The 12,909-nt window shown below is 41.4% G+C and overlaps 1 protein-coding gene across 3 annotated transcripts in view; it reads left to right on the forward strand.

Annotated features, from left to right (window-relative positions):
• PLCE1 (phospholipase C epsilon 1) overlaps positions 1–12,909 on the forward strand; it is a 358,406-nt gene that overhangs the window by 276,254 nt on the left and 69,243 nt on the right. For 2 of the 3 annotated variants that reach the window (XM_025396381.1, XM_025396383.1), the window contains 6 exons: positions 2,695–2,877; positions 4,568–4,685; positions 5,578–5,734; positions 8,882–9,004; positions 9,094–9,230; positions 12,535–12,773. In XM_025396381.1, coding sequence (XP_025252166.1) covers positions 2,695–2,877; positions 4,568–4,685; positions 5,578–5,734; positions 8,882–9,004; positions 9,094–9,230; positions 12,535–12,773 — 957 coding nt within the window. The remainder of the gene's footprint in view (positions 1–2,694; positions 2,878–4,567; positions 4,686–5,577; positions 5,735–8,881; positions 9,005–9,093; positions 9,231–12,534; positions 12,774–12,909) is intronic. The other variant, XM_025396382.1, reaches the window with a different exon arrangement.

Raw genomic sequence — 12,909 nt, forward strand, 5'->3', positions numbered from 1 at the left:
GATAACACAAAAGACAAGAAGAAGTAATAACATTTGTAGAGAAGCCTAGGAAAAACACAGGAAAATCCAAGAAAGTAAACTGTGCAGAGACGTTGATGTGATGTGGGGTGTAGAGGAAAGACCAATATCTTGAGCTTTGGCCCAAGGTTGTCATGGACAGAACTGATGGCCCATAATCCTGGGTATTTGGAAGGAGCTCTGGGAGGCTAAGAAAGTTAAATATAGGATTACCAGGTAAATATCTTTGGTTATAAGCAAAAAACAGATTCTGGCTATCTTTATGGGGGGAAAAAAAGATTTATTTAAAGGATACAGGTTAGTTTAATGGTCTTCAAAATGTCACACACAAAGATATGCCAAGAGGTAACAGTGCATGGATATATTTTAAAGAATCTATTTTCTAATCTTCAACTTTCACATAAACTGTTTTCTCCACTGCACTCCAGCCTGGGCAAGAGTGCGAGATTCCGTCTCAAAAAAAGAAAAATCAAAAAGAAAAAACAAACAAACAAAAACAAAAAAACCGTTTTCTAAAATTGAACATGTGCCTTCACTTATGGTAGTCCATCTACCACATTAAAAAAAAGAAGGTAGGCCGGGTGCGGTGGCTCAGAGCTGTAATCCCAGAACTTTGGGAGGCTGAAGCGGGAGGATGACTTGAGGCCAGGGGTTCGAGACCAGCCTGACCAACATGGTGAAACCCCATCTCTACTAAAAATGCAAAAATTAGCTGGGTGTGGTGGTGCGCACCTGTAATCCCAGATACTTGGGAGCTGAAGCAGGAGAGGCTGGGAGGCGGAGGTTGCAGTGAGCCAAGATCACACCACTGCACTCTAGCCTGGGCAACAGAGGGAGACTCTACCTGCAAGAAAAAAAAAGAAAGTATATCCTTCATCCATCCCAAAGAAGTTTATTATTTTGTGTAAAACAAAAGAAAAATTACAACTACATTTTACTTCTCAGAAAGCTTCCTTTAAAAACTAAACAAAGGCATCCTTCCTTTTCCTGACCTAAACATACTTCTGTTAGTGGTAAAGTTTGACCCATGTTGGGATGTTCTGAAATTAGAAAAATCAAAGCAGTAGAGGTTAATGGTGCCAATTATTTTACATGTAAACTATAATGGGCCTATTAAGCTTTTAAAGATATGTTGGTTAAAATCTATAAATAAAAGTTTTACTCTTCTTTCAGATTCAGAGTATGTTATTCAAAATGGTAGTTAAAACCTATCCATTAGGTTTCATTCATGAAATGTTTATTCCAACTTGGAGTCACTCCCAGTGACTTGTTAGCAGGGACTCTCTTCAGCAGGCCTCCAGCAGGTGGACTGATCTCCAACCATTTTCATTCTCTCCATCACTGCATTCAAGAACCCTGCTCCAGGAAGGGGATTCTGATTGGCTTATTGGGATGATGTGCCAATCATTGGTCAAAGGAGGATATTTCAGCTTGACTGGCACACCTATCGAGACTATATCCAGTGGAGAAGAGACAGTTAAAGTAAAATTGAGGTATGGTTAGAGAAGGGAGAAACAGATCATGGAGAGGCATAAGTCACAATGTTCCTCTATAAGAGGTAACCAAAAGATTTCTTTGTCAAGTACCCAAGTTATTCAGCATCCTGGGATCCATAACAGGATGCAGGAAGTGGGAATGCACAAGTCGTAAAATCAGTTATTAAACATTAGGCTGAAGGAGCAAGCACACACACACACACACACACACACACACAGACACACACACACAAAGCTTCTTTGTTCTTTGCATATGATCTGCAACAAAGCAAAATCTATCTATAAGCACTTTTTTGGAACTGCAAAGGAGAGCCAGCCTTAAATGTTTTTGAAGAGTAAAGACAGTACATTGAAATTAATTTTTAAAGAGCCCTCTTATACAATGCATGAAATATCAATATCATCTTTAGCTCATAGGCAACTTTTTGTGGTTTTATTAACTGACTTATGGGGAGAATCATTGACAATTGTTTAATTAATAGATCCCTGCTGTTACTTACAGGATGTTACACAGAGTTGCCTTAGTAGCTACTGTGAACCATTGCCTGCCCCTTGAGTGTGTTGCTGCTGCTCACAGCATCCTAATATGTATGGTGTTCTGAGTCCCATGGGCACCGTATCTTTGGATTTCAGCCACTCAAAGGGATGGCAGCCCAGCTATTTTAGGAGCTCCCTGGGGCCCTTCAAAGGGAATTTCATGCATGTCACACACCCTGTATTTCAAGTCAGACAGTCCCAAGCATCAAACTGGGTGAAAACCTACCTGGCAATAATGGACAAATACAACCTGATTTTACTTAGATTGAAACCCTGCCCCACTCCCTTCCAAGATCTCCAAGGACCTAATTTGCAAAGTAAGTCTAAATGAATTTCCCTACAGTGGTAGTTCTGCAATTTAACCTCTATAAATGGGATGGGAAGATTTTGTTCCCCAGTTGATATATTAAAGCATGTCACTGGAACTCAGCAGGGATGTGACCAAGACAACAGGGGACATGATGAAATTCCTGACAGAGAATCTTGTGAGTTAGAAAACAGGGCCACTTGGGTCGTCAGATCATTATTCTTCTGTGGCCATCTGTGCTCTTCCACCTCTTGGAATTTTCTGGGAGACATTAATGTGTTTACTTCCCCATTGCTTGGTGCTTCCTATTGTATTCACCATGTGGTTCTTTCACAGGAGGATGGACGGTATGAAGGCCCAACTTTGGCTCATGCTGTGGAGTTGTTTGGTGGCAGACGATGGAGTGCTCGAAACCCCAGCCCCGGCACATCTGCAAAGAATGCTGAGAAGCCCAGTATGCAGAGAAACAACGCCCTGGGCATAAGCACTACCAAGAAAAAGAAGAAAATCCTCATGAGGGTAGAGTGTTGTTCGTTTATTAAGCATCAAACCCATCTTCCAGGACCATTGTATGGTGAACATCACCATAAACCACTTTAGGTTGTTTGGGTTGAGGACAAAGTCGGGTATAAAACAAAAGATACCAGGGATTAACACACACCTCCTTGGTGCCATGCTAGTGCCAGGAACATCAGGGAAAAGACAAGGTCCACAAAAGAACATAGACATGCAAACAAATACAGTGCAAGCTAAAAAGAGACATTGTCGAGTCATCCAGAGTGCTGTGGGGACAGAGAGAAGGAAAATAGAGAGCTGAGGGGCAGGCACAGAGGGCTCCACAGAGCAACTGACATGCAGGTCTTGAAGAACATGTAGGATTTTACCAAGCAAACAACATAGGAGAAAGTATCCCCAGCAGAGGAGACAGCATAGAGGCATAAAAGACAGCTTGTTCAAGGAAGCACATGCTGTTCTGGATGGCCAGAGCATGAGCACTCTGCGTGCAAGGAAGGGCTAGAAGAGAACAGAGATCACAGAGGCCCCAAATACTGTGTGTAGAACACAATGTAAAGTATATTAGCACTATGTATTATGAACTATATAATATGAAATATCACTATGAAGTGATAATATAGTTGCTTCATGGCTATTTGTTAGTCTGTTTGTGTTGCTATAAAGAAATACCTGAGGCTGGGTAATTTATAAAGGAAAGAAGTTTAATTGACTCACAGTTCTGCAGGTGTACAGGAGGCATGGTGCCAGCATCTGCTTCTGGTGAGAGCCTCAGGAAGCTTACAGTCATGGCAGAAGGTGAAGCGGGAGCCAGCGCATGACATGGCAAGAGCGGGAGCAAGAGAGAAGGGGAGAGGTGCCACACACTTTTTTTTTTCTCTAACAAGCAGGGTCTTGCTGTGTCACCCAGGCTGGAGTGCAGTGGTGTGATCATGGCTCACTGCAGCTTCGAACTCCTGGGCTCATGCTGTTCTCCTGCCTCAGCCTTCCAAGTATCTGGGACCACAGGTGTGCACCACCATGCCTGGCTAATTTTTTTATTTTTTATAGAGACGGGGTCTCACTATGTTGCCCAGGCTGGTCTCGAACTCCAGGCCTTAAGTAATCCTACTGTCTCAGCCTCCCAAAGTGTTGGTATTACAGGCATGAGCCACCAAACCCAGCCTACACACTTTTAAATAACTAGACCTTGTGCGAAGTCAAAACTAGAACTCACTCATCACCAAGGGAATGGTCCTCAGCCATTTATGAGGGATCCACCCCTATGATCCAAACACTTCCACTAGGCCCCACTTCTAACATTGGGAATTACATTTCAACATGAAATTTGAAGGGGACAAACATCCAAACCATATCATCTATCTAGAAAAGTGCCACTCTCTTTGCTTATGGGAGGCTTTGATGCTCATGTCAAACTTGACTGCTTCACAGTTTTTTCTGTACACAGAGGTTCCAGAGGTTGTGTGCCGCCTCTTGTCTGCCTCCCTCCCCTGAGGAGTACTGCTGTGTAGTAAAGAACAAATGAAATAATATGACATGAGAATACTCGGTCAGCCTTAACGTAGGTCTTTACCGGTTTTACCAGGGGGAGGCAGTATTGAAGGTGGGTAGGTCAGAAAATAGAGACCTACGTGAACTAAAGCAGTGATGGGAGAGAAATACAGGTGTGGAACCATTGTAAGCTTTGTGTTCCCAGGGTGAGAGTGGAGAGGCAACTGACGATGAGATGGCAACCCGAAAGGCCAAGATGCACAAAGAGTGTCGAAGCCGGAGTGGTTCTGATCCTCAAGACATTAATGAACAAGAAGAATCAGGTAAAGCGGCATGTTTACATCTGAGATTTTTGTTTTTTAATTTTTATGGGGAAAAAAGTATACATTTGGTTTTAAATTGTGATTTAAGTATTGCAAGCATTTCTAACAAAACTCTTTGTCCTAACCAGACAATGAAACCTAAGAGGTGCTTCTGCAAGCATAGTATACTTGGAATAAAATCCCCGTTAATTAACTTACCATTACTGACAGGGAATAGTAGATATACATGGTATAATTTGATGGATTAGACCAGTGATTCTCAACCTTGCCTGCATATTAGAGCTTTTAAGAAAATCTGGGGCTGGGTGCAGTGGCTCACGCCTGTAATCCCAGCACTTTGGGAGGCCGAAGCGGGTGGATCACCTGAGGTCAGGAGTTCGAGACCAGCCTGGCCAACATGGTGAAACTCCGTCTCTACTAAAAATATACAAAATTAGCTGGGCGTGGTGGTGGGCGCCTGTAATCCCAGCTACTTGGGAGACTGAGGCAGGAGAATTGCTTGGACCTGGGAGGCAGAGGTTGCAGTGAGCCGAGATCACGCCACTGCACTCCAGTCTGGGTGGCAGAGCCAGACTCCATCACGAAAAAAAAAAAAAAAGAAAAAGAAAATCTGGTTCCTCTGTCCACATCCAAGAATAACTGATTCAGATATTCTCTGGCTGGAAGCTGGACATCTATTTATTTTTGAAGCTTCCCAGATGGTTCTAACATGTAACCCATTAAGACCCCACCAGATTAGCCCATTCATAAACATATTTTGGTGCTGCTTGTATAGAAACCAGCTGCATAGGTTGATTTGCTCAGATATCCGGAAGCCTCTCTGGTTTGCATTTGGTTCTGAGGGAAAGTATAATCTGAGTCATTGTCTCTTTTCTGTCTTTCATCCTCACAGAGGCGAATACCATCGCTAGCCCGCCAAACCCCCTCCCTTCCAGAAGAGCCCACTCTTTGACCACAGCTGGGTCCCCCAACTTGGCTGCCGGGACGTCATCTCCCATCAGGCCAGTGTCCTCCCCTGTGCTGCCTTCTTCAAACAAGAGCCCGTCCAGGTGGGGCCTTAACATGATAAAACAGAAGGACCCTTCACATTATCCCAGTGGTGTGGAAGGGCATATCTTTACACTTGTCTATGGAAAGACTGTTTCACATTTTGACGTATAGTTGAACTGAAAACTGAAAAATCCCAAAATGTTAAATGATCCTAGTTTTCCCAGTTTTGTACTCCTACCTTCTCATATTACTTCAAAGGTCAGTAGCAGTAACAAAACCCAAGCCATGATTCTCCAAATCTGTACTATCCAGTACACTAGCCACGAACTAGATGTGGGTATTTAAATTCAAATGTAAATTAATTAAAATTAACGAAAATTTAAAATTCACTTCCTCAGTCACAGTAGTGATATTTCAAGTGCTCCATGGCCACAAGTAGCTGATGGTTACTATCCCAAAGAGTGTAAATAGAGAACATTTCTTTTTATCACTGCAGAAAGTTCTGTTGGATAGCACTGCTCTAAATGAAGAAGAGAGAATAGATTGTTTTAATGTAAGCTATTTGGCCCCTTTGCTAATCGATGAAATATATTTAATACTTTTCTCATATGTAAGTTACACATGTCTAGAGGAATGAATTCAAGTATCACAGCCAGTTGGATATGTTTAAGTATAATTCTAAAGCTGTTATAATCAATTATAAGTTCCATGCAAATTACCTATTTGAAACAACATCTACCCTCTCAGAAGAAGAAATGATATTAAAATGGCAGACTTCCAAAGGGAACCAGAATGCTGCTCCATCTCCCTGTATCCCACATTAAAGTTTAAGAAATGTGGAGGTTCCAGACAGAACCAAGCTAAAACAGGAACTCTTCACTTTATTACACACATACACACACACTCTCTCCCTCTCTCTCTCTCTTTCTCTCTTCTTCTCTCTCTCTCTCTCTCTCTCCCTCCCCCTCTCCCTCTCTCCACCCCTCCCTCCCTCCCTCCCTCTCTCTCTTTCTCCTTTTCTCTCTCTTTCTCTTGGAAGCTTGTTATTGATAAGAATCCTGGCTGGGCACGGTGGCTCTCACGTGTAATCCTAGCACTTTGGGAGGTCAGGGGAGGAGGATCACTTGAGCCCCCCAGGAATTTGAGACCAGCCTGAGCAACAGAGATCCCATCTCTACAAAAAATAAAACAATTAGCAGGGTGTGGTGGTCCTCATCTGTGGTCCCAGCTACTCAGGAGGCCGAGGTGGTAGTTTCACTTGAGCCTGGGAAGTTCTGGCTGCAGTGAGCCGTGATCATGCCACTGCACTCTAGCCTAGACAACAGAGTGACAGCTTGTCTCAAAAAAAAAAAAGAAGAAGAAAAAGAAAGAAAGGAAAAAGAAAAAAGAATCCTACAGTAAATTATCTTTTAAATAAAAATTCTTTCACAATGTGAGCTATGAACTTATAATTTATGCTTTACACATTCACATTCTACAATGGGTGAGCATGTGTCAAGGTTATATGGGAATTTTTTGTACCACTCTTGCAACTTTTATGTACATTTAGATTCATAGCAAAACTAAAAGTTAAAAAAATCAGAATCCTGTTTATTATACTTTCAGCCTGTGTAGTATCCTGGGTAAATATCTAGGAACCTGGATTAAATGGCATTTCCCGTTTATTTCAGTCATTCATGAGCAGGAAAAGAAAGGACAGAGTAAGGGAGGAAAATCTTTTAAAAAGAGAAATTGACATGCCAGATGCAAGATCAGAAGGCCAACCCCAGGAGGACAGGGATCAGCACCCACTCAAGTGTTTTAAAACAGAAAGAAAACACAAGGCAGGAGAGGAAAAATCAGCTGAATGCTGTTAAGGGGGAAAGCTAGACTGAATCCTAAGTCTGGTAGTGGAAAGAGTGGACAAACAGTTTCCTAGAATCAAAGGGAGATGGGTTCCTACAGACACTAGCTGGACCTGCAACCAGAAAGAAGCAAGACAGGACATTTACTTCTTTCGCTACAAATAATGAAGTCACCATTTTCCTCTTCCTGCACCTCTACCCTATGTTTCCTGCACTACACTGGGGATCAACAACCTACAACCTATGCCTACGAAATGCTATAAAGTTATCAATTTGTAGTGCTCTTTCATTACTGAAGGCGACCTTCAGATGTCAGCACAAATTAATTTTCCATGAGTGAACATTGTTAGCAGGGTTGAGAGTCACTTCAACAGACTATATATTTTATGTTTATATTCTTAAATATATAGTTTTTAGATTATATATTTAATATACCTAAAATAGACTTTATGATATTCTCTACACTTTCTTATATATTTGAAATATTTCAAAAAAACTTTTAAAATCCAAGACAAAAAAAAATAGATCCTGTTCATTAATTTGACTACAAACCATAATCAAAACATCTCTCATAAAAAATGTTGTGAAACAGGAAGACTGTTCTGACTGAGTTGACTGATATTTCTACATTGAATAGATGCAGCCTTGGAAGGTGCAAATATAATCCTAGGCAGAGCTGGGTTTTTTCCATTCTTTTTAAAATTTTTTAAAATTAGAGACAGTGCCTCACTATGTTGGCCAGGCTGGTCTCGAACTCCTGGGGTCAAGCAATCTTCCCACCTCAGCATCCCAAAGTGCTGAGATTGTAAGCATGAGCCACCGCACCCAGCCCTTTCCATTCTTAACATTTTTCCGACTCACATTTTCCATTAATATTTAAAAGCTCTTCTCTGTTTTCATCTAAGGACTGGTTAAGAAAGGAATCAGACAATACACTCAAAAGTTTCTTCTTAAATGTTTTTCTATAACTTAGAATATAGAAAAGAACGTGCATTATTTCCCACAGATTAAGAGTGAGTAATTTGGGGCTCTTTTTTAAGAAGACATCTTCAAAAACATTTATTTTGCCCATTGATCTGCAATTTCAAAGAACTGTTTTGATTAATAGAGGAATATTAACCTCAGCCCTGGGCCCTTATTAAATAGACTAGAAACATGTTTTCTTTTTCATATACAACATGTTTTATTTCCTCTGATACAATATAGATTAAGAGAAATGAAAAGAGTATCAGAAAATAGCTTCAATCTTAAATAACTTGCACTCATTGTTTTGCTCATATTGCGAATTGGAGCAACTCTGGTGGGACAGAATCACAACAGTGGCCTGCCCTTGTGCCCATGAAGGCCTTGTCTTTGTTGCAGTGCTTGGAGCAGTAGTAGCTGGCATGGGCGGATCAAAGGCGGCATGAAGGGATTTCAGAGCTTCATGGTTTCAGACAGCAACATGAGTTTTGTTGAATTTGTTGAGCTGTTCAAATCGTTCAGGTACAGTGTATGTTTCCTTCTTATTCTTTCTCAGGCCCCCCACTTCTATAAAGATACTCAATGAGAGGTGTTTTCCATTCCCCATTCAGTGTCAGGAGCCGCAAGGACCTGAAGGATCTGTTTGATGTCTATGCAGTGCCCTGCAGCCGATCTGGATCCGAGTCAGCCCCGCTCTACACCAACTTGATGATTGATGAAAACACCAGCGATCTTCAGCCTGACCTAGGTTTGTCGAACATTTTAGGATTTCCCTTTGGGACCAATCTGTCTAAAACTTAAGGTCAGAGGTCCAATCACACAAACTCTGAGCCTGTCCCACATAGTGTGCTATTACTGCTGTGTAGGAAACACTTAAGAGAATTTTTTTTTTTTTTTTTTTTTTTTTTTTTGAGACAGAGTCTCTCTCCATTGCCCAGGCTGGAGTGCGGTGGTGCAATCTCGGCTCACTGCTACCTCTGCCTCCTGAGTTCAATCTATTCTCCTGCCTCAGCCTCCGAGTAGCTGGGACTACAGGCATGGGCCACCACGCCTGGCTAATTTTTTGTATTTTTAATAGAGATGGAGTTTCACCGTGTTAGCCAGAATGGTCTCGATCTCCTGACCTCGTGATCTGTCACCTCATCCTCCCAAAGTGCTGGGATTACAGGTGTGAGCCACCATGCCCAGCCAACACTTAGAGAATTATTTTAAGGTGTCAGCTGGTGTCATGGGAGCAGGTGCTACTGGCATTTTGAGCAAAGAAATTCATCATTGTGTGGTTCTGCCCATGTATTTCAGGATATTTAACCAATAAAGCCCTCCAGTCATTCTGACAACCAAAAACCCTTTCCCGACTACATTAGTCCATTTTCGCGCTGCTGATAAAGACATACCCGAGACTGGGTCATTTATAAGGAAAAAGAGGTTTAATGGACTCACAGTTCCACCTGGCTGGGGAGGCCTCACAATCATGGAAGAAGATGAAAGGCATGTCTCACATGGCAGCAGACAAGATAACTTGTGCAGGAAAAACTCCCCTTTATAAAACCATCATATCTCATGAGACTTATTTGCTATCACGAGAACATTTTCGCATGGGAAAGACCTGCCCCCATGATTCAGCTGCCTCCCACCAGGTCCCTTCCACAACACAAAATTGTGGGAGCTACAATTCAAAATGAGATTTGGATGGGTACACAGCCAAACCATATCACTGACCATTTCCAAATGTCTGCTAAGTATGTGGTGTGTGTCACAGTGGAGAACCCCCAGTCTCTTTCCTACGTACAGACAGATGGGTATTCAATCTCAGGGCAGTAGTCTCCTGCCCTTTGACAAGGAGAGTCTTTAGTGCCTTCCACAGGGTACTTTTGTCTGAATGATTGTCCAGGATATATTTCCTACTGTGTAAACCAGAATGTCTCATTCTTCTATCCCATTCACCACCACCACCATTACTATCACCACCCATGCATTTTTCTAACCACCCATGCATTTTCAGCCTATCATTTTCCTCCTCTGTTCTTCCTGGAAACCATAAACACAAATAGAAAAAACAAAAACCTTTCCTCTTTTATGCAGTTGCTTCATAATTATTTGTAAGTTTATGTTGTCCTTGAGCTGAGACTATTAACTATTGTTCAGCTTTAGTCGTAAAATCTCCATAACCATGAATTAGTCAAGTAGTTACATTTTTCAAAAATTATTAGACTTTATTTTTTGTTTTATTATTTTTGTTTTCATTTTATTTATCATTTTCATGTATTTTTTATTATTTTAAAATGCTATTTTAAAATAATGTAATTTTTTGTAGAGACAGGGTCTTGCTCTGTTGACCAGGCTGCTCTCAAACTCCTAGCCTAAAGCAATCCTCCTGCCTCAGTTTCCCAAAGTGCAGGGATCTTAGGCATGAGCCTCCATGCCCAGTCTAGACTTTATTTTTAGAGCAATTTTAGGTTTATGGGAAAATGAGTGGAAAGTACAGAGTTTCAATATACTCTCTTCTGCTTTCCCACACGGACTTTCTTCTGTTAGTAATATCTGGCATTAGTGTGGTATATTTGTTACAATGAGTTAATATTTATACATTATGATGAACTGAAGTCCATAGTTAACATTAGGATTCACTCTTTGTGTTGTGCATTCTATGGGTTTTGACAAATGTGTAATGACATGTATCCACCATTACAGTATCATACAGGATAGTTTCCCTGCCCTGAAATTTTTTGTGCTCCACTTTTCCATCCCCCCACATCCTCCCTCCAAGTCCCTGGCAACCACTGCTCTTTTTACTATCTCCATAGTTTTGCCTTTTCCAGAATATCATATGGTTGGAATCACACAGTACATAGTGTTTTCAGGCTGGCATCTTTCACTTAGCAATATGCATTTAAGTTTCCTTCCTCCATGGCTTTTTGTAGCTTGGTAGCCCATTCCTTTTTACCCTGGATAATATTCCATTTTGTGGAGGTACTACAGTTTGTTTGTCCATTCACCTACTGAGGTATATCTTGGTTTCTTCCAAGTTTTAGCAATTATGAATAAAGCTGCTATAAACATTTGTATTCAGGTTTTTGTGTGGGCTTAAGTTTTTCCATCATTTGGGTAAATACCTAAGAGTGCAATTGCTGGATCATATGGTAAGCCTATGTTTAGCTCCATAAGAAACTGCCAGACTGTCTTCCAAAGTGGCTAAAATTAAAATGGCCATACCAAAGTTGGTGTGAATGTGAAGCAATTGGAACATTGCAGGTGGGAATGTAAAATGGTACAACCACTTTGGAAGATAGTGTGGCAGTTTCTTACTAAGCTAAACATAGTCTTTCCATGTGACCAGCAATTACACTACTTGGTATTTACCCAAACAAGTTGAAAATTTATATTCACACAAAAATCTGCACACAAATGCTTATAGTTACACTTCTAAATTACAGTAAAACTGTAATTTTAAGGGTATGTCTTCAATCTCTGCGAACATAAAAATGTGCAAGTAGTTACTCCCTAAAACCAAAGCCTGAATTTGGCCTGAAGTCCCCAACTGAACCTTCTTCTTTTCCTTTTTTTTTTGAGACAGACTCTTACCCTGTTGCCCAGGCTAGAGTGCAGTGGTGTAATCTCGGCTCACTGCAACTGCCGCCTCCCGGGTTCAAGCAATTCTCGTGCCTCAGCCTCCCGAGTGGCTGGGACTGCAGGTGCACACCACCATGCCTGGCTAATTTTTGTATTTCTAGTAGAGACGAGGATTCACCATGTTGGCCAGGCTGGTCTCAAGCTCCAGACCTCAGGTGATCCACCTGCCTCAGCCTCCCAAAGTGCTGGGATTATGGTCATGAACCACCGTGCCCAGCCCTTAGTTACCTTTATTTATTCATTGATTTGTTTTTTATTCCTATCACTATGTGAATCCAGGAATAAACACTTCTTTGATGGCTTATTTAGGTACATTAGTAAAGAGCTTCTCCATTTTAATAACTCCACACCATTATCTCCAAAATAAACTTTGCAAAAGATGCTGGCTATCTTGTCCGTGTACTGTGGTGATTCTGTTTCAGATCTGTTGACCAGAAATGTCTCAGATTTGGGGTTGTTCATCAAGAGTAAACAGCAGCTATCGGACAACCAGAGGCAGATATCTGATGCCATTGCTGCTGCAAGCATCGTGACAAATGGCACTGGGATTGAGAGCACATCTCTGGGCATTTTCGGGGTGGGCATACTTCAGCTCAACGATTTCCTCGTGAATTGCCAAGGAGAACACTGCACTTATGATGAAATCCTCAGCATCATCCAGGTTCGTGCCTGCTTTGTGTGTGCATGTGTGTGTGATGCCTCTGCCATTCTAATAATTTGCTGCTAAATGTTTACTCTTTCTATACTTCTTTCCAAAGCCTTTAAATCTGGGACAGAAATAGAGTTTTGCTTTTTCT

The sequence above is a fragment of the Theropithecus gelada genome, chromosome 9 (assembly GCF_003255815.1).
Source record: "Theropithecus gelada isolate Dixy chromosome 9, Tgel_1.0, whole genome shotgun sequence".
NCBI classification, from domain to species: Eukaryota; Metazoa; Chordata; class Mammalia; order Primates; family Cercopithecidae; genus Theropithecus; species Theropithecus gelada.